This window comes from Orcinus orca, chromosome 9 (assembly GCF_937001465.1).
Source record: "Orcinus orca chromosome 9, mOrcOrc1.1, whole genome shotgun sequence".
NCBI lineage: Eukaryota > Metazoa > Chordata > Mammalia > Artiodactyla > Delphinidae > Orcinus > Orcinus orca.
The window spans coordinates 58,312,358-58,334,888 of NC_064567.1; the positions used below are offsets into that span (position 1 = coordinate 58,312,358).

General features: G+C 39.3%; 1 protein-coding gene across 4 annotated transcripts in view; it reads left to right on the forward strand.

Moving 5' to 3' along the window:
- PPP1R9A (protein phosphatase 1 regulatory subunit 9A) overlaps nt 1-22,531 on the forward strand; it is a 327,421-nt gene that overhangs the window by 298,096 nt on the left and 6,794 nt on the right. The window contains exons 14-19 of one of the 4 annotated variants that reach the window (XM_049715130.1): nt 567-654; nt 754-837; nt 17,540-17,738; nt 19,742-19,861; nt 20,799-20,822; nt 21,900-22,082. In XM_049715130.1, coding sequence (XP_049571087.1) covers nt 567-654; nt 754-837; nt 17,540-17,738; nt 19,742-19,861; nt 20,799-20,822; nt 21,900-22,082 — 698 coding nt within the window. The remainder of the gene's footprint in view (nt 1-566; nt 655-753; nt 838-17,539; nt 17,739-19,741; nt 19,862-20,798; nt 20,823-21,899; nt 22,083-22,531) is intronic. The other 3 variants (XM_049715131.1, XM_049715132.1, XM_049715133.1) reach the window with 3 other exon arrangements.

The window sequence follows — 22,531 nt, forward strand, 5'->3', positions numbered from 1 at the left end:
CTCCTCTATCCCAAGACTGGCCACAAGCCATTAGCAAGGGGCAGATGAGAAGGGAAAGCTTTGACTCTCACTTTCTCCCTAATCTCTCAGACTCTCAGGGGTGACGTTCTTTACTGGACTTGGGACATATGGGGGAAGTGAGCTGGGGTCCTGTCAGAAGGTGCTAAAACCCAAAGGCAAGAAAGGCATGGAGGACAGAGCCCAGATGTTTGAAGCAAAGAGTTGGAGCCAGAGAAGGAACAGAAGGAAAGTCATTTGGTCCCTGCTTTGAATGTAAAGAATGTTTTGATAGTGTTTATTCTTGCTTATTTTTTTTCATTCCAGTTTATTTGAAGCTAAAATTCTTTGTGATAAGTATTGGGCTTCTGTCTAACAGGACCTCTCCTGGTTTGACTGAATGTTCCTCAACATAGCTATGTTTCCTGTATGTTAATAAAGGCATCCAGTATTTTCTTTTACTGTTAGGAATTGATGCAAACCCCATAGATTCAGAGACGCAGTGACTTTTGACAGTAGCTTTTTAAAAATGATAATAATTGCTTTTTTCACATATATGTATATCCTAGATGGTGCCAAAGGTCCCAGATCACTGAGGGCATCAAGTTTGTTGGTGGTGCGAGGAGGAAAAATTAAGCGGAAGTTTGTGGATCTGGGGTAAGCTCTTCATGAAGTTAAAAAGCAAGCCCTCTGTAAGAGAAGGATTAAAGGAGAAAATGTCAAATTCCCCTTTCTGACTGTGTGCTGTCATTATAGGGCGCCTTTGCGAAGGAATTCCAACAAGGGAAAGAAATGGAAAGAAAAAGAGAAAGAAGCCAGTAGGTTTTCTCCAGGTAGCAGGTACGGGTGGGTGATTAAGAACAGATGTATCTCTGCATCTAAACTTTCTGGCCCCTTTCCATTGTTAACCGGAATTAGTGGTCGTTATCTCTGTGCTGAAGTGATACAGCTAGAGGTGAGATGAAAACAAATTGCAGTTGGTATTTGTCTTACTCCGATTGAAGCCTACACCTGGCCTCGGGTAGATCCATTGGCTTAATTGCAGAATTATGGTCACATGAACAGTTTTAATAAATATTTATCTAAATACAGTATAAATGTATCTATGTGATGTGTCAGTCAGACACATTTCAGCTTTTTTGCCTGGCTACCCACAATTCTTGTGTCTTCTGGTTATAAGTCTGAAAGGGTAATTTTGCATTTAAGTATATTGTTGGCTTTCAAGACTGTTCTGTCCACATGCGGGTAAGAAAGACCAGTGTCTCACTGAACTCAGCTATTAAGTCGATTTTTGCTGGCGCCATCAACTATGCTTACTGTTCAATAGAGACTTTCCTATAGAGAAGTGAGCTTTGTATAGCACATTGTCAAGCTTTCCCAACTTTATGCTGAGATTACATAATTGTAAACTTAGGTTTATATAGGGAGACAGTAAAGCACAGAGCTCTCTCTGAAGTCCAACTGCCTGGGTTTGAATCAGCGCTCTCCCAGTCACTACCTTTAAAACCTTCGACAAGTTATTTAGCCTCTGTGCCTTTGTTTTCTCATATATGAAATGAGGATAATAAGAGTAGCTACCTGTTAGTGTAAGGATTAAATGAGTTTTCATGTAAAGCGTTTAAAATGGTACCTGGCACATAGGAGGCATTCAATAATAATAATAATGATAGCAATCTGCTATAATTCTTATTATTATTTGCAAGTTACAAAGAAGTTTTATATTTATCATTTCATTTGATCCTTACAATAAGATTGGGAGGGCAGATAATAATACCATACTTTATTGATGAAGAACTTCACCTTCATAGAATTTAATTGATTAGCCCATGATTATGCAACAAGCAATTAATGTCAGTTAGCTGGGGCTTGGCCTCCTGTCCAGATGTCTTTCCAACACTGCATGTCACCTCCTAGTTACTTAAGCATCTAATGATGTTTACATTTATTTATGAATTTTGGGAATCATCCCAATAGTATAGACTAAGGAAGAAACAGACAAAATGCTAAGAATAAAAGAATGTAAAATTATTTGGGGACCACCTATCCATTTTATAGGTTGTCCCCAGCTGTTTCCTTTTTTCTCTTTTCTGCCATACACCTTGGTGAGAAATTGTACCTTCTCCCTGGGATTACAGGAGAATGGGGGAGAGGGTGAGGGATGAGAAGAGAGAATTCCAAAATTAATTATTTTTGTTAGTCTGGGTTTCCTTTATGCTGTACAATAGAGAAAGGCAAGAAAGCTCTGTTTATATTAAGGACAGGAATCTCAGGAAAAATAAGGCCATAATGCAACTCAAGAGCACTTTTAACTTTGTGTGGTTTTAGAGTGAGAAATATAAAACAGTCTACTTTATGCCTTAGAATTAAGAATAGAAAACTATCAAATATGCTCGGGGAAAAAACAACAATAGATAGTGAAACCGTTTAAGGGAGAGAGAGAGATGCCCAAATGCACAATGGGAGAGAAACTTGAACACTTCTGAAGTGACACTGTGCTCCCTTCGGTCCCTGGGCTCCTGAGGCAGCCACTGCCTCTCACCTTTGGGGCCCCACCCTCAATGGGACATAAGCGCAGGCATCCAACAGAGTGGAGGGGAGAAGGTTTGACTGAATTTCGTGGTAGGAGCCAGAGAGTTCTCATGCCCTTGTGTAAATTGCAGGTGAAAGTCAAGCAGGTCTTGACTCTGTTGGCAAATACCTTACTCCAGGCAAAACCACCATAGTCCAGCGTGGGCGGTCATCGTCGTGCTGCTTAACCGCAGCCGATAACCAGCTTTTGAAGCAGCAGCCAGCTAGGCTGCCTAGTCAGCTACATTTTAAAACATTAACTCTGCAGTCTCTCCGCATCAGTAGTCACAAACAATTCACGTGTACATTACAAAGTAGTTTTCAGTTAGAATCATAGTTTCATAATTATTTGTAATTACAGTAGAAGGTTGACAGGACTGAAAGGAATTCATGTAATTGAAACAGTAGGGCAGGGAAGAAGAAGGATTTTTTCAGTTTCAAAAAAATAAATTTTTGAGCTATCACAGTAATTGGTTAACAGTAATCAAATCTAATGACAGCCTCCATTCTCCTATGTAGATGAATAATGGGCCAGAACCGTATTCAGAACATATTGCAGGAAGTACAGTTACTGCCCAGTAGGAGCATAATGCAGTTGAATTGGTTTCACAGGGCCCCTGAAGGTAGGTGGGTGGCAAGCACCATGAGCTGCAGGGTCCCACTGCAGTTGTGGAGAAGAACTGGGGGTAAACTCATCACTCGTGTGAGGTTTTCTCAGAAAAAGGAGGGAATGATTCACAAATTGAGTTAGTAATCTTATCTTTTAGGCTTTTCATCCAGTTCTTACAAGATTGTAAAAATCTGATGAGGTCATTCAATCAGTGATAACCTAAGGCTACCGGACTTGAAAGAGGCCAGACATTCTCTAAATGTGGTCTTGGTTTTAGTTTTTTCCTTCCCAAAGAGTAAAGAATTTACTGTATTCCTTGTGGAGACAAAGTGATTCAAATACATGACCAACATGAAACAAATAGATGAGGTTAAAATAAGAAGAAGTAAACCCTACAGACATATATGGTTCGGTTCTGTCCTTTTCAAATACGTGCTCAGTGAACTTTCTGATTTAACCAGATAACATAGCGGATAACAAAAGCAGGAAACGCTTAATCGTCAGAGCTTGTTCATCCCTTAAAGTACATACCAAAGAGTAAGATAAAATACTCTCCTTAGAGTAAGGAGCCACTGGTGTCAGTGGAGTGTCTATTTTTGGAGCTCTGTAGGAGAAGCTCCCACTTTAGTCACTGAATGGAAAGCCCTGTGAGCTCTGTAGGAGAAGCTCCCACTTTAGTCACTGAATGGAAAGCCCTGTGAGCAGATATCTCAAAGCAAGGCTAGAGGGTGGCGTGTGGGAAAATTATGGGGAAGGGAGATGGCGCTCCTCTGTGGAAGCAAATCTGCTTTCACCTTAGAAGTGTGAACAGTGGAGAAAACACTGAGCTGGAATCCAGTATTCATCCTGACTTTGCCATAGGTAAGTCTGAATTCCTTGGACTTTGGTTTCCTACCAAAAAATAAGTGTGGTCAACTAAAACTACATGGTCTGTAACTCCCTATCCATCTCTGCCTGCACTATCCAGCATGGTAATCTCTAGTCAGATGTGGCCCTTGAGCACTTGAAATGTAGCTTGTCTATATCGAGATGTGTTGTAGGAGAAAAAGCATGCTCGATTTCAAAGACTTCGCATGGAAAAGAATAGAATGTGACATATCTTGGTATCTTAATAATTTTATAATACTGATTACATGTTGAAATAATATTTTGAATATTTGGGGTGAGATAAAATATATTATAAAAATTAATTTTACCTCTTTTTTTCCATGTGGCCACTAGAAAATTTTAGTTGACTTATGTGGTTCATATTATATTTCTATTGGACAGTGTTGATCTATATGATTCTACGAAAAACATACTCTTTTGATTTCTGACTCTTTATTTTGTTGGTCTGTAAATTAACATGTATTCATTTGTTTGTTCATTCTTTTTTTTATCTGTATGTACTCCTCTTTGTTCTAAATATTATTTGTTTATATACAAAAATATATATGGTACAACAGTATAATTTATTTTAAAAGTAAATCAGATAGGGTAAAATAAGATAAAGCAAAAAGTAAGGTTGGTACTTAGAACATCTTCAGCAGTACTTTCATAGTAAATATAACAGTGACCTCCAGTAAAAGCCAAGAGCATAATGTCAAGGCGATTAAGAGCCCGAGTTCAAATCGCAGCTCTGCCACTTGTCCTCTTGAGCAAGTTACTTAACCTCTTTGTACCTCAGTTTTCTCATCGATAAGATGGAGACATATATCTACCTCTTCAGGTCATTAAGGGGATTGAGATCACATTTAAGCACATTTTAAGTCCTTAATAAATATAAATGGCTATCATCACTATTAACGCTTAAAGTAATTCTTATTGCAGGGATATAAAACTAAATATTTTCTGGACATATTTTTCTGGCAGTCTCATTCATGCAGGGGTGACTTTGGTAATATCTTGACGAATACATGGACTATATGGATTATAGTTCAGGCAATCCTTCGTAGATGCCATTTCTCTCAAAGAAACTTTAGATAAATCATGGTACTGCAGTGAGTTTGAGATTATACTGCATGACAAGTATCTGGAGGGCAGTTCTGCCCTGTTGCTGAGCAAGGGCCAAGCCTCTGCTCCTGAGCTGGAGTTGAAACACACCCTTTCAGAAGAGCTGAGGAGTGGGATAAAACACATGTACACAGAGAGAGAAACCCCTTTCTCTGCCTAAACCCGGTCCACAGAGGCACCCCAGAGAGGAGCCAGCTTTTTCCTTCAAAAAAAAAAAACATTTTAAAAAACAAGAAACAAAAATGTAGCTATAAATGCCAGTGGAGAATGGCCATTAGAAAATGGCAGAATAATTTGAGCCTGAAAAGTTTTAGAGCGCACATTACCAAGCCACTAGTGGCCAGGAACAGTGATGGCAAAAACTCACCACTGGAGAACTTAACCTTGGCCATGTAGCTCACGTGGGCTCTCCCCTTCACTTGATATTTTTAATGCCCAAAGGTAGTGGCTTTGTTCTTAAAAAGAGGATTATTTGGGTTATAAATTAAGAGTAATTTGTTAAAGTGTCCAATTTTAAAACCTAGCTTTTTTTGAGTTTAGCTCAACTTAGAAATCCCGTCATTTCGTTTTACACATCGAGTAAAATTTTATATGAAATAAAAAAGGTTTCACTTTCGTGAAAACCTTCGAACAATATTAGCTTAGCCTCAGGAGAGCAGACCTGTTCCCCCATAATTGTCTGTCCTGTTTTTAGCTGCATGTATAAATTTAATCTATTTAGTTTTCCTTTTAAGTAATTTCCAGTGCCTAAAACCTGACAAACTTACATTCCTAGCAAATCAACACTTTTCCTACTTAAAAAAACTCTTGAAAATCTACTAAATTAAAATAACTACAGTGACTCTAAACATCCCAATACTCTTTATCAGTGTGGTAGTTTTACACCTAATTAGTTAAATCTGAAATCAGTTAAATATATTAAGGTAGACTCAACAGACAAGTTTCTTTCTCAGTTTCTAATAATACAAATTTTCTTAAAAACTAACCGGTATATTTATTTTTCCTAAACTAATATTTTTGTTTTGATAATATGGATTTTATTTACATAATCATCTTGCTGTTTCATTTTATATCTTCCCAGTATGGGGGAGACTCATTAAGGGAACAGTTTCTCCATCTCAAGTGAGTGTACGGGAGGAAAAAAATATATTTTTCCCTCTACACTCCTAGGTTCTTCAACTGAAGTCCTGTAAATTAGACTGACAGAAGACAGATTAACAAGGGAAAAGCATACAAATGTATTTAATGTAAGTTTTATGAGACACAGGAGCCTTCATTAGGAAATAAAGACCCAAAGAAGGAGTTAAGCCTGGAGAATTTTTATCGTAGGTTTGAGGAAGCATGGAAAGTTGTGGGGAAGTGTGATAGGACAGAAAGGTATGAGCCTAAGGGTAGTAAACTGGGGAAACTTAACCAGGCCTGTTCATTCATTTGCTCAGGTTCCTCTTGGCGTCTGTCCATCTATGGAATTAAGGATGCTCCTTCCCTCTGGGTATAGGGAGGGCACCTCTCTTACATGAGGGTCTTATGACCTGGTTCAGGGGAGATGGGGAAGGTCAGAGAGCCCTTCCTGCACCTGCCATTTCTCAAATTCCTTAAAATATTCATAGCTTAAAATATTCACTATGCCAAGGTGTGCCCTATTTGGGGGTAGCGTGTCCTGAACCCCATCATAAGTTAAGGTTAAGCACTCTATGCTGACCATCTCAAATGGGCTGTTAGTTATTGATCAGATATTTAGACCATAACTCAGGATCTAGAAGCAGGATATTTCAAGTTTGTTGGCCTGGCTGCAGATGGACACCTGCTTGTTATAGCTGTTACCTGTTCAGGTCTCTCAGTCCCCTACAGAAGGGGTGGATGTTAGAACCTTGCAGAATTACTTCCTCTGATTTGAGTAAATGGAGGTCTGCAATCCTTCCTCTGGTTGCACCTAACTTTCTTCAATTAACCTCCTTTACTACCTGCTTGAATTCTATATTCTGTTTATACTTTTTCTGTTCTGGAAGTTCCTGAACTCCTAATTATATTTTGATGACATCCAATTAGACTCTGAATACTTAATTGTATTCAAAATTAAAACAAACCAAAAAAAAAAAAAATCACCATGGAATGTTTACCTGAGCAACTTAATTTTGGGGTGCTAGCACCAGGGTAAACTGGTTTCAAGATATATAAATGAGTTAATTGTTTTATAGAGTTGTTAAACCATTTAAATGCCAGGAGGCAGTTACTCTCCCCACCTCACACCCCCAGCAAATGGCATTTTCGGATTATAGAGACTTAATTTGAAGACATGCTTTCTCCCAGTTCCTAACAATAAAACAATCAGAGATATAGCAGTGATTTATGAATCTATTTTTTCCAAAAATGATAGTAAGTCATTAGTGTATAAGCTAAAAAAGAAAATGAAGCAAGTATAGAACACATACCTGTTTTGATCCTCTAGAAATTATTTTCAGATCTATTAAGTATTCATTTCTACCAATCTTGATTTTTCAAGGGAGTTATTAAGGATCTGTATGGAGTTTATGCCCCTTGGCCCATAACCTGCCCTCAGAGTCAAAAAAGTTAAGAAGGGAGGGAGGGAAGGAGGGAAGGAAGAATTTTATGTTATTCTTAACAGATTTCTCCACAAAGTGAAACAGACTATAAGAGTGGTCAATAGTAGAATAACTGTTACCAAACCCTTTCTGCTCCTTTTGTAGGCCCGAGAGTTGTATATCCAAAAGGAAATTGGCATTTATTTTAGAAAGCTGGTGAGCTGATAGGTCTATAATTTTAAAGTAGTGAAGAGTTTGCTCTTTTTTTTTTTTTTTTTGAGTTTGCTCTTTTAAATGAATATTCTATACTCTAGGTCCAAGCAAATGGAAGCATATCACTGTTCAGTTTTTTGAAGGATACTAGGAACCACACAGAGGTTCCATCAGCTCAGGGAGTTTGAGAGTCAAGGATACACAAAGAAGTGAGGGGGACAGGATACAGCCCCAGCAGGGGCACAGCCAGACCTCGAAAATAGTCTTCAAAATATCCCAGGATCTGGTGGTTTGCAGCTGTGAGGACAGTGGTTGTCTGCTTAGAAGTGGGCTTTCTTTGCTTTCTATGTGACTATTCCTTTGTTCCTCCGTTATCATGGTGTGGAAAGCTAGAGCAGAAAGCCTCTGGATATTATCCAAGGCTGAGCTTCTATGATCTCATTCATCACATTGGCCTTCGGACCCGTCTTTAGTGCTGGATGTACAAGTCCACATGGAATTTTTACTCTTGAGTATTTCCCTGGCAGTGAGAATTTTATGAAAGGGTTTAATGAGACATGGTCTGCAGATTTTCTTTGAAACGTTACCTGGCCAGGATCTGAACTACCAAAAGTCCTTTTCAAATAGGGCATTAGAATGACAACAATTTGGCATATTCTTATTTCCTACCTATTAAAAGTGGTAGTGGACAGTGAACTCTATGCTGGAAATGAAGTGATACATTACTCTCTTTTTCCTCGTTCCAAGGAGGATTAAGAAAAGGATATATAAGATCAAGATCCATTCCATATGGGAACAGAGTCAAGGATGGGCACTCGAATTAAATAAATCAAGCTTAAAGTTTGGCCGTGTGGCTGACAGGGTCTTGGTGCTCCAGCTGGCTGTCAGGCCTGAGCCTCTGAGGTGGGAGAGCCGAGTTCAGGACATGGGACCACCACAGACTTCCCGGCCCCACGTAATATCAATCAGCGAGAGCTCTCCCAGAGATCTCTGTCTCAACACTAAGACCCAGCTCCACTCAATGACCAGGAAGCTCCAGTGCTGGACACCCCATGCCAAACAACTAGCAAGACAGGAACACAACCCCACCCAATAGCAGAGAGGCTGCCTAAAATCATACTAAGTTCATAGATACCCCAAAACACACCACTGGATGTGGTCCTGCCCATCAGAAAGACAAGCTCCAGCCTCATCCACCAGAACACAGGCACCAGTCCCCTCCGCCAGGAAGCCTACACAACCCACTGAACCACCTTACCCACTGGGGGAAGGCACCAAAAACAGTGGGAACTACGAACCTGCAGCTGGCGAAAGGGAGACCCCAAACACAGTAAGTTAAGGAAAACGAGAAGACAGAGAAATACACAGCAGATGAAGGAGCAAGGTAAAAACCCACCACACCTAACAAGTGAAGAGGAAATAAGCAGTCTACCTGAAAAAGAATTCAGACTAATGATAGTAAAGATGATCCAAAATCTTGGAAAGAGAATTGAAAAAATACAAGAAACGTTTAACAAGGAGCTAGAAGAACTAAAGAGCAAACAAACAATGATAAACAACACTATAAATGAAAGTAAAAATTCTTTAGAAGGAATCAATAGCAGAATAACTGATGCAGAAGAACAGTTAAGTGACCTGGAAGATAAAATAGTGTATTAAATAACTACTGCAGAGCAGAATAAAGAAAAAAGAATGGAAAGAATTGAGGACAGTCTCAGAGACCTCTGGGACAACATTAAACAAACCAACATTCGAATTATAGGGGTCCCAGAAGAAGAAGAGTAAAAGAAAGGGACTGAGAAAATATTTGAAGAGATTATAGTTGAAAACCTCCCTAATATGGGAAAGGAAGTAGTCAATCCTGTCCAGGAAGCACAGAGAGTCCCATACAGGATAAATCTGAGGAGAAACACGCCAAGACGCATATTAATCAAACTATCAAAAATTAAATACAAAGAAAAGATACTAAAAGCAGCAAGGGAAAAGCAACAAATAACATACAAGGGGATCCCCACAAGGTTAAAAGCTGATCTTTCAGCAGAAACTCTGCAAGCCAGAAGGGAGTGGCAGGACGTATTTAAAGTGATGAAAGGGAAAACCTACAACCAAGATTACTCTACCCAGCAAGGATCTCTTTCAGATTTGACGGAGAAATTAAAACCTTTACATATATGCAAAAGCTAAGAGAATTCAGCACCACCAAACCAGCTTGACAACAAATGCTAAAGGAACTTCTCTAGGCAGGAAACACAAGAGAAGGAAAAGACCTACAGTAACATACCCAGAACAATTAAGAAAATGGTAATAGGAACGTACATATCTATAATTACCTTAAACGCAAATAGATTAAATGCTCCAACCAAAAGACATAGACTGGCTGAATGGATACAAAAACAAGACGCATATATATGCTGTCTACAAGAGACCCACCTCAGACCTAGGGGCACATACAGAAGAAGAGTGAGGAGATGGAAAAAGATACTCCATGCAAATGGAAATCAAAAGAAAGCTGGAGTAGCAATTCTCATATCAGACAAAGTAGACTTTAAAATAAAGACTATTACAAGAGACAAAGAAGGACACTACATAATGATCAAGGGATCAGTCCAAGAAGAAGATATAACAATTGTAAATATTTATGCACCCAACATAGGAGCACCTCAATACATAAGGCAAATGCTAACAGCCATAAAAGGGGAAATTGATAGTAACAGTGTAAGAGTAGGGGACTTTAACACCCCACTTTCACCAATGGACAGATCAACCAAAATGAAAATAAATAAGGAAACACAAGCTTTAAATGATACATTAAACAAGATGGACTTAATTGATATTTATAGGACATTCCATCCAAAAACAACAGAATACATTTTCTTCTCAAGTGCTCATGGAACATTCTCCAGGATAGATCATATCTTGGGTCACAAATCAAGCCTTGGTAAATTTAAGAAAATTGAAATCATATCAAGTATCTTTTCCCACCACAATGCTATAAGACTAGATATCAATTACAGGAAAAAAAACTGTAAAAAATACAAACACATGGAGGCTAAACAATACGCTACTAAATAACCAAGATATCACTGAAGAAATCAAAGAGGATATCAAAAAATACCTAGAGACAAATGACAATGAAAACACAATGGCCCAAAACCTATGGGATGCAGCAAAAGCAGTTCTAACAGGGAAGTTTATAGCAATACAATCCTACCTCAAGAAACAAGAAAAATCTCAAATGAACAACCTAACCTTACACCTAAGCAAATAGAGGAAGAAAAACAAAAATACCCCAAAGTTAGCAGAAGGAAAGAACTCCTAAAGATCAGATCAGAAGTAAATGAAAAAGAAATGAAGGAAACGATAGCAAAGATCAGTCAAACTAAAAGCTGGTTCTTTGAGAAGATAAACAAAATGATAAACCATTAGCCAGACTCATCAAGAAAAAAAGGGAAAAGACTCAAATCAACAGAATTAGAAATGAAAAAGGAGACGTAACAGCTGACACTGCAGAAATACAAAGGTTCATGAGAGATTAGTACAAGCAACTCTATGCCAAAAAATGGACAGCCTGGAAGAAATGGACAAATTCTTAGAAAAGCACGACCTTCCAAGACTGAACCAGGAAGAAATAGAAAATATAAACAGACCAATCACAAGCACTGAAATTGAAACTGTGATTAAAAATCTTCCAACAAACAAAAGCCCAGGACTAGATGGATTCACCAGTGAATTCTATCAAACATTTAGAGAAGAGCTAACACCTATCCTTCTCAAACTCTTCCAAAATATAGCAGAAGGGAGGAACACTCCCAAACTCATTCTGCGAGGCCACCATCAGCCTGGTACCAAAACCAGACAACGATGTTACAAAAAAAGAAAACTACTACAGGACAGTATCACTGATGAACATCGGTGCAAAAATCCTCAACAGAATACTAGCAAACTGAATCCAGCAGCACATTCAAAGGATCATACAGCATGAGCAAGTGGGGTTTATCCCAGAAACGCAAGGATTCTTTAATATACGCAAATTGATCAATGTGATACACCATATTAACAAAGTGAAGGAGAAAAACCATATGATAATCTCAATAAATGCAGAAAAAGCTTTCAACAAAATTCAACACCGATTTATGATTAAAAACCCTCCAGAAAGCAGGCATAGAGGGAACTTACCTCAACATAATAAAGGCCATATAGGACAAACCCACAGCCTACATAATTCTCAGTGGTGAAAAACTGAAACCATTTCCACTAAGATCAGGAACAAGACAAGGTTGCCCACTCTCACCACTCTTATTCAACATAGTTTTGGAAGTTATAGCCACAGCAGTCAGAGATGAAAAATAAATAAAAGGAATCCAAATCGGAAAAGAAGAAGTAAAACTGTCACTGTTTGCGGATGACATGATACGTATTATACATAGAGAATCCTAAAGATGCTACCAGAAAATTACTGGAGCTAATCAATGAATTTGGTAAAGTAGCAGGATACAAAGTTAATTCACAGAAATCTCTTGCATTCCTATGCACCAATGATGAAAAATCTGAAAGAGAAATTAAGGAAACACTCCCATTCACCATTGCAACAAAAAGAATAAAATACCTAGGAATAAACCTACCTAAGGAGACAAAAGACCTGTACACAGAAAACAATAAGACCCTGAGGAAAGAAATTAAAGATGATACAAACAGATGGAGAAATATACCATGTTCTTGGATTGGAAGAATCAACATCATGAAAATGACTATACTACCCAAAGCAATCTACAGACTTAATGCAATCCCTGTCAAACTACCAACGGCATTTTTCACAGAACTAGAATAAAAAAATTCACAATTTGTATGGAAACACAAAAGACCCCGAATAGCCAAAGCCATCTTGAGGAAGAAAAACGGAGCTGGAGGAATGAGACTCCCTGACTTCAGGCTATACTACAAAGGTGCAGTAATCAACACAGTATGGTACTGGCACAAAAACAGAAATATAGATCAATGGAACAGGATAGAAAGCCCAGAGATAAATCTATGCACATATGGTCACCTTATCTTTGATAAAGGAGACAAGAATATACAATGGAGAAAAGACAGCCTCTTCAATAAGTGGTGCTGGGAAAACTGGACAGCTACAGGTAAAAGAATGAAATTAGAACACTCCCTAACACCATACACAAAAATAAACTCCAAATGGATTAAAGACCTAAATGTAAGGCCAGACACTATAAAACTCTTAGAGGAAAACATAGGCAGAACACTCTATGACATAAATCACAGCAAGATCCTTCTTGACCCACCTCCTAGAGAAGTGGAAATAAAAACAAAAATAAATCAAATGGGACCTAATGAGACTTAAAATTTTTTGCACAGCAAAGGAAACCATAAACAAGACCAAAAGACAACCCTCAGAATGGGAGAAAATATTTGCAAATGAAGCAACTGAGAAAGGATTAATCTACAAAATATACAAGCAGCTCATGCAGCTCAATATCAAAAATACAAACAACCCAATCCAAAAATGGGCAGAAGACCTAAACAGGCATTTCTCCAAAGAAGATACACAGATTGCCAATAAACACATGAAAGGATGCTCAACATCACTAATCATTAGAGAAATGCAAATCAAAACTGCAGTGAGGTATCACCTCACACTGGTCAGAATGGCCATCATCAAAAAATCTAGAAATAATAAATGCTGGAGAGGGTGTGGAGAAAAGGGAACCCCTCTTGCACTGTTGGTGGGAATGTAAATTGATACAGCCACTATGGAGAAAAGTGTGGAGGTTCCTTAAAAAACTAAAAATAGAACTACCATATGACCCAGCAATCCCACTACTGGGCATATACCCTGAGAAAACCATAATTCAAAAAGAGTCATGTACCAAAATGTTCATTGCAGCTCTATTTACAATAGCCAGGACATGGAAGCAACCTAAGTGTCCATCGACAGATCAATGGATAAAGATGTGGCACATATATACAATGGAATATTACTCAGCCATAAAAAGAAACGAAATTGAGTTATTTGTAGTGAGGTGGATGGACCTAGAGTCTGTCATACAGAGTAAGTCAGAAAGAGAAAAACAAATACTGTATGCTAACACATATATATGGAATCTAAAAAAAAAATTTTTAATGGTTCTAAGAACCTAGGGGCAGGACAGGAGTAAAGACGCAGATGTAGAGAACGGACTTGAGGACACAGGGAGGGGGGAAGGGTAAGCTGGGATGAAGTGAGAGAGTGGCATGGACATATATACACTACCAAATGTAAAATAGATAGCTAGTGGCAAGCAGCCGCATAGCACAGGGAGATCAGCTCGGTGCTTTGTGACCATCTAGAGGGGTGCGATAGGGAGGAGATACGGGGATATATGTATACGTGTAGCTGATTCACTTTGTTATACAGCAGCAACTAACACAACAATGTAAAGCAATTATACTCCAAAAAAGATGTTAAAAAAATTTTTTTTAATGTGGTAGTGGTGGTTGTTTTAAAAGCATTGCCACAAAGGCAGTTCACTTGGGAGTAAGACAAGATACTCATGCTGTCATTCATTATGGCCTGTTTATAACCTTTAAAACAATATCCATATATTTAAGCACTACCATGTCTTACTTGAATTATGGATGGAACTCTTTAAAAAATTCCCATGTTACTTTGATTAATTGATTCAGAAATTTATAACCAAAGAGGAGGAAAATAATCATCAGGTCCAATTAATCTCAAATATCCCCAATTATAAGAGTGTGGGGCTACAGGGGAAATATTTTTATGTTTCTGCACAGTCAGAGCTTTGTGAGCACTTTTACTGGAATGTGGGACCTGAGCTAAACGACAAGGCTGAGAAGTTAAATTATGACTAGATAGATAGATTTACCTGCAGAGAGATTTACCTCCCCAGAGGTATGTGATTACATTTTCCGGAAGTGGGGATATGGAGAGGGGGCTGAGACCCAACTCTATGGAGACGTTCCCGGGGCTGTAAAGCTGGAGACACTAGTCTGCCATATATTACTTACATATATTACTCTGACATATATTACTTTCCAAAGCATAAGAACCCAAGATCCTTCTCAAGTTGAATTGTTTACATTAAGGAGATAAGACATTTCTCCCTCTCTCAGAGGAAAGAAGGCAGACAGCTGTCCCTCTCCTATATAATCATCCAGATTCATATTTTTTAGATTCCTCACCTATAATGTAGACCAAGTATACGATGACAACTTGTTCCCATTGTGGCAGCCTGGAAAGAGGAAATTAGGGCATGGGAAACCAGTGCAATAACTTTTGTAAGTAAATAATAACCTGTTTCTGCTCCAGAGACCTCACATTTGTATTCAGGATAATATTAATAAATAGTTATTAAAAACTTTAAGAGATCAGACATGTATTATTAAAAAATACAGATTCCAGGTCAACTCCTCCCTCTCCCCCAAATTCTAACTTGGTAAGTCCAGGTACCCAAGAATTTGTATTTGAATAGCTACTTCAGATGATCCTTATCAGACTTATTTGGGGACCACTGCACTGGTCCAAGACCCAGGAATAAAAAGTGCTTCTTACAGAAGACCAATCTGCCTCTGCTAGCATGCTTTCTTAAGTTCAGTTATTGTAAACCCACATCCCCCCATTTTTTGATAGTAAGTGGATTTAAGGATACAAATTTTTTTTAGTTTCAACGTCAGGATAAAATTGAAGGTTGACACATCTCTGGTTGTTCTTTATTATCCTTGCAGACCCCTTTGGGTTTGTTTTGTTTTTTTAAATAAATACACCATTAAAATCATCAGATCTTCTGGAATCTTTAGTGTGAGAAACACTTTTACTGACCCAACCTGTGGTTTCAGTATGCTACCAAAACTTCGCTGACTTCTGCATTCTCTTTAGTTATCGTTCTCATAATCCCCTTATACATATATTGCTTTACAGTTTACAAGATGCTTTTACATTAATTGTCCCATTTGATTCTCACAATAATCTTCGGAAATGGAACAGAAATTGTTAGGAGTTGTATTACCTATATAAATTTGAAATATTTCAAAGTAATGAGAAATGAGATGTGAGATGGTTGAAATTCAGTATACATCTGGGACAAAAGTTGTCCGTAAGCCATGCTGTTGAGGCACTTTTAATTGAAGGGGAATCTCTTTGTTGTCATGACATCAACAGCTAACAAATAATAGACATTATATCAGAGATCACTTGGACATGTTGAGGGTGACTTCTTCCAAGTGCATAGAAACTACTGGCCATTCCTGCCTCAGCTCCTGATAAATTTTTTTAACCAAAAGGTAAATATAAATATGCAGGTAACTGCATTAAGAAAAAAAAGTCTGGTTTCTTTCTTTCTTTTTTTTGAAATTAATTTATTTATTTTTGGCTGCATTGGGTCTTCATTGCTGCGCACGGGCTTTTTCTAGTTGCGGCGAGTGGGGCTACTCTTCCTTGTGGTGCACAGGCTTCTCACTGCAGTGGCTTCTCTTCTTGTGGAGCATGGGCTCTAGGCGCACAGGCTTCAGTAATTGTGGCACTCGGGCTCAGTAGTTGTGGCTTGCAGACTCCGTAGTTGTGGCTCATAGGCTTAGTTGCTCTGCGGTGCATGGGATCTTCCCGGACCAGGGCTCAAACCCGTGTCCCCTGCATTGGCAGGTAGATTCTTAACCACTGCACCACCAGGGAAGTCCCAAAAGTCTGTTTTCAAACTGTGTTTTTCAAATGCCTTTGAGTCCTTTAAGTAGTAAATAAGCATAGACCTTTATACCTTTACATTTTCAAAGCACTTTCACACTTATCTAATTTAATTCTTAACAACCACATATGATATATATAAAATATCCACCTTTTATGGATGAGGAAATAGACTCTGAGAGAAGGACCAAGGCCATGTACACAGGAAGTGTGTACGGTTTTAGGACCTTGGGTCTGATGTTCCTCCTGTGATAAGGCACTAAGATTATGATGAAAAACCAATAAGGTGTGTGTGTTCTGCTTAAAGTATCATGAGCCCAGAAATCTCCAAGTATTTAAATATATCATTTTCTAAAGTCTCAGGCTCTTGAGAACCTGTGCTCAGAGGAGGCCAGGGTAGAATGCTGGTTATGAGCTCATGTCACTAGTGTGAGGCACTGTTATGTGACCCAAATAAAGGGAATGCTGTGATGATTAACTTAATAGCAATTCCTAAAAGACCATGCCCCTCCCTGATACTAATTTATCCACATACATTTATTAGGCACATTTCATAAAATTCATCGTGGCAATAATGATAACAAAATATTGATCATTGTTATAGAATCCAATTAGATGCAAAAAAGATAAGTATTGGACTTCCCTAATGGTCTAGTGGCTAAGATTCTGCGCTTCCACTGCAGGTGGCGCAGGTTCGATCCCTGGTCAGGGAAGTTCCGCATGCTGCGTGGTATGGCCCAAAAGAAGAGAAAAATTAAAATTAACAAAAAAAAGTCAAAAGGGCAACATTTTTACTCTATCCGTTGTGTAGAATAATTTCTCAAACTATGACTTCAAACTATATTCAGAGTCCCTTCAGAATTCATTTCAGTAAGTGTTACATCTGCCTTTTCTTTGTCTAACATACCCGTTCTTTTCATAACCCAGGATCTTCAGCGGCAGGCTGGAACACTGGAAACCGAAGCTGTCCTCCACTGCTCAGGCCTCCACGCCATCAGCGGGCCTGCCTTTCTCGTGGTTTAACGAAAGCCGGAAAGGATCCTATTCCTTCAGGAACCTGCCTGCATCTGCAAGTCCCCTTCAGCCTTCTCCTGAAACTCTAATTTCAGATAAAAAGGGGTCTAAGGTAGAAAACACATGGATTTAAAAAGCAAACAAGAAAACCCCCAATCCTTCCTCCTCTTCGATCTTTGGAAAGCATTCTCAACTTGTGTGTATACTCTGGATCCGAGAAACCAATGTGATAACACTGCAGTAAACAATGCATGGTATTTCTTGCGTGGGGGAGGAAGAAAGCCTCATCTAACCATCACCTTCTTTAATACTGTTTCGTTCTAGATTGTACGTTCATCTTTGATTTGCCTGTCTTTTCACATACTGCTAGTTAATCTCAGTTTGACAGTCAAGCCATGCTGGGAAAGATGCATTTGAATCATGGAACAGTATGATAGATCTGTTTACCAAGTATTCCACTTTAAATTACATTACAAAACTATTTTTGCTGTGCTCTTCAAGATTTACTGGAAAACAAATAAATTTGGGACTGAATATGTGTTCAATATATCTAAATGAAACTCTTTCAAACAGACCAATGCTGACATAGCACCCTTATTTCTTCTTTTAAATCAAACTTCCATGTTGATAAACTGTTACAATTCTATCACCAAAGTTTTTTAACTTTAGCAGAACGAGGAATTATATGCTTATTTGTTTTTAAATGCACGATGGTTATTTCCAGCATGACGCTGCAAACCTTACCTAACATTTTATTGAAACACATATGGTGGCTAACTTTCACATGTTGTTTGGTCTCCCTTTATCAATGTTCACTTTTCTCTCTCAAACAGAAACCTGTGATTAATGTTAACTTGAATTTAATTCTTTTCTTGAGGTCAACAGCTCATAAGGTTTTGACAGAATTTGGGGTCATATCTCCAATGACAATGTCAAATGGTAATGTGCTGTGTTAAATGCTCACCTGCTTAAATGTTTTACTAGCCTAGCTCCTTGTGCTCTGATTTCGTCTCCTTTTCTGAAGTTCTAGCAAACTTGGCGTTTGTTTGATACTGAATTCTCTAGCCTCTGGCATGGTATTTATTCTTGATAACCAGCTAAACCCAATGCAAGGGAACCTAATGGAAAACTAACAGTCCAGTTCCTAAGGAAGGGGAATAGGAAACAAGATGGTGTTGGTCAGGTGCTTAGAGTTCCAGGAAAGCCAGTCCTTCTAGAATTATTAGCAAAAGAAGTTCTGGAAGCAGAAGGCCACTTTGGTCTTGAAACATTTTCAGTCTTGGGTCTGAGAAATCTAAATGTTGTTGGAATAGATTCTACCATTATCTTGCACTGGAGAGACACCAGATTTGGTTTAAAATGTTTTTACAAATGCAGCTATGTAGTCATTGTGAATTTATTTAACTTTAATATTCACTGAACATTTTAATGAAATTCTGGGGAAGTTTTACGTACACACCCTCAACCTCCCCAACCCCCAGGTGGTTATTTGGAAATGTGTTTCTGTCTGTGCTGCAGCCTCTTTGGTACTCCGTTGGTGCTGTGCAAGACTTGTATTTTAGCATGTGACTACTAGTGTAATGGCAGACTGTGACCTACCCCAGAACTCATCATCTTGAAGGTTACATCCAGGAGAGGATCTGCCATCTCTCACAGTATTTATCACGGCCAACAGCAAGCGATCCTTCCCAGGGGGTGCTCAAGCTACCTTTCTAATATGGATTGCCATCTGTTCCTAATAACTCAGGCTCACCACACCATCTTGTATTTTTACTTACACTGTTACTTACCACGATTAGGGTCAAAGAATATAGGCTTATTAATATTACCCCTCTGAGCAGTTGCAGAGGATAATGAATGCTGTACCCTTGAAGAGAGGTTGAAGAATCATTTCTCTAAGGTATCTGTCCTTTCATGTGATGGAGAAAGCGCCCAGAATTCCCTATCCAGCGCAGAAGGCACAGTTCTCAACCACTGCCGGGTGAAGGTCACCAAACCCAATATGAATCTCTTCTAAGATTACTTAAAAAAGAACCTTTCCAGAACTTGCAAACATACCTACCTCTGGTTCACTCACTATGCTCATTTAACAGTGAGCTTTATTTGTTTTTTCAGAATTTTACCTTCAGTGATGACTTCAGCCCCAGCAGTACCAGTTCAGCAGACCTGAGCGGCCTGGGAGCAGAACCCAAAACACCTGGGCTCTCTCAGTCCTTGGTGCTCTCATCAGATGAGGTACATGCACGGCACTGACGACAGAGCTGCTTTCTCAGATCATACATTTTACCGATGAACTATCACCGGGGAAAATGTTTTTAGGCAGATTTTGCATATCACTCCCTCTCTGTCTCAACGTGGATGCAGAGTACTATTTCTGAGCCCCTTTAAGCTGTCTAGGGACCTCCTCAGCCTTTCTTTGATATAAATGGGATGACTATCAACAGAGGGTTGGGAATGGGAGGCTGGGCACTGGAGAGCAGCAAGAGGGAACGGCCCAGAAATCCCAAGGGAGGGAATTCCCTGGAGGCCCAGTCTTTAGGACTCCGTGCTTCCACTGCAGGGGGGCCTGGGTTCGATCCCTGGCTGGGGAACTAAGATGCTGCAAGCTGCGAGGTGCGGGGAAAAAAAAAAAAAAAAAATCTCGAGGGAGTTTACAGACGATCCATCCCCCTCCTCCCTCACCTTTTTCACCATCCCTGATGTTCCCTCTGAGTGGGGAGTGGCCCCTGATTGAGAATCACCGCAGGGGAGAGGTGCACTTGTGATAAGGAAGGAAAACTGGGGGAGAACCACTTACTTAGAAGCCGGGGTCAAGTGTGCATTGCAATGGATTCTCAGGAGATATAATGTGTACAGGAGGGCAGGAGATTACACTGGTGATTGACTTAGTGCTCCAAGAGATAAGTAGAAGGAAGAAATACCAGTACTGGGGGCGGGGGTGGGGCTGGGGAGAAGCACTGTAAGTAAAGATATATTCACCCTAAATATTTGCTCTTATTTCTTTCTAATGTGATTTTTGCTTTGTAAAACTTTTTTTTTCCCTTAAATTCTTCTGCCTATATTCTTCAGGCTTGGTGTGATTTTAATTGTATTAAAACTTTGTACTGTACATGTGTGTCTCCTGTTCCTGTAACACTTTTCTTTTTGGTTCCTTTGCTGCTCTCTCACTCAGAGCCTGGATATGATAGATGACGAGGTGAGCTCTCAGTGGGCTGTGTGTGGTGGCTTACATGGTATTGTCTGACACTTCTTTTCTTTGCAAATGATTTAAAATCAAACAAGACAAGAAACTTTCCTCTGTAGTGGAGGGTTTCCTCATGTTAAATAGTTTCACTCTCTGCCCTTGTCTATATCTTAGTTGAAAAGACATTCAAGAGGATCTCCAGATTCCCTTGCTGTGCCTCCCATCACCATTACCCTGACACAGCCCATTGTGTTTCACCTCCTTTGCCTTCACCTCAGCTTCCCCATCCCCTCCTCTGTGTTCCCTGCATGGTCACTGAGGTGACGCCTGTCTCTCCTCCCGGATTTATCATTGCCTTCATCTCCTCTCAGCTTAGTGGTTCTAGGAACCCAGCTGCCCTTTGCACTATTCATAGCAATGTTCTGCATTGGACAGAGCCTGGGATTTGGAATAAACCAGTAAACGCTGAGCTCCACCACTCACTAGCTGTGTGATACTGGACAGATCTGGAGACTTTCTGGGCCTCACTTGCCTCGTTTATTAAAAGTAATTATGGAAGTTACCTGTCCTACCTTCCTCATAGGTTTGCTTGCTGCTCAAGTGAAATAATGGCTGTGAAATTTCCCCTAAGTATGTTTGAGGACTTAATGTTCTCCCCTTCTAAGTAAAAGATATACCTCAGTATTTTTAAATGTATCTTTACATATCTCTGATGTCTTAGCAGAGGATCAGTGCAGTGATGCATTACATATAGAGATTAATGATGTATTCGTTTTCTGCATCTGATAATCTTTCCATAGTGTTTTAATGTAAAAACTTGCAACACTGGAGTGTATTTTTCAGTTTTAAACTTCCTACATTAAAATGCTTTGTTTGGGGGAATTTTTAAATTTCCAATTAACCTAAACAAAATGTAGAGTTAATAACTTTGTGTATGTTACACATACAGCTAGAACCATTCGTTTACTTTATGGTTTAAAAACAAGTGTGGCTCTAGTAGGCAAGAAATGGCTTTTGATAGCATCACATGCCATACTGAGCTACAGCTTCTTGGTCCTTTAACAACCCTGCGTAACATTCCTACCTCAGATTCTTGATGACGGACAGTCTCCCAAACACAGTCAGTGTCTGAATCGGGCCGTTCATGAATGGAGCGTGCAGCAGGTTTCTCACTGGCTAATGAGCCTAAATCTGGAGCAGTATGTCTCTGAATTCAGTGCCCAAAACATCACTGGAGAGCAACTCCTGCAGTTGGATGGAAATAAACTTAAGGTAAAGAATTATATATGTTTGTGTTAGGTTACCAAGTATAATTTGTATTACACATAGCGCCTAAAATGTTTCCGTTAGATGAGAGCATCCTGCATATCTGAGAGGTACTTCTCACTCACAGTTAGCAGAAAGGACCTTGAATGATTTCTGAGTGGTAAAGGAAGTTTCGGAAAGTCGTCGGGTTCTGAATCAAACAGTAGGCTGTCGAGCAGGAGAGCTAGAGGCTCACTCCATTGCTTCCGCCAAGCAACACATGGTCCATGTATTAACTCTACTTATTTCCTATGTAGTATGAGTTTTAATAATGGCCGATGTGGACTCTCCTATAACGTTAGAGTTAAAACCCAGGTCCGTGAATCTTCCCATTTTTTAACTCATTGCTCCCCCCACCCTCCCTCTTCCCTGCATACCACTCAAAAAATGGAACTGTGTTCTCCCCAGAACCTTCT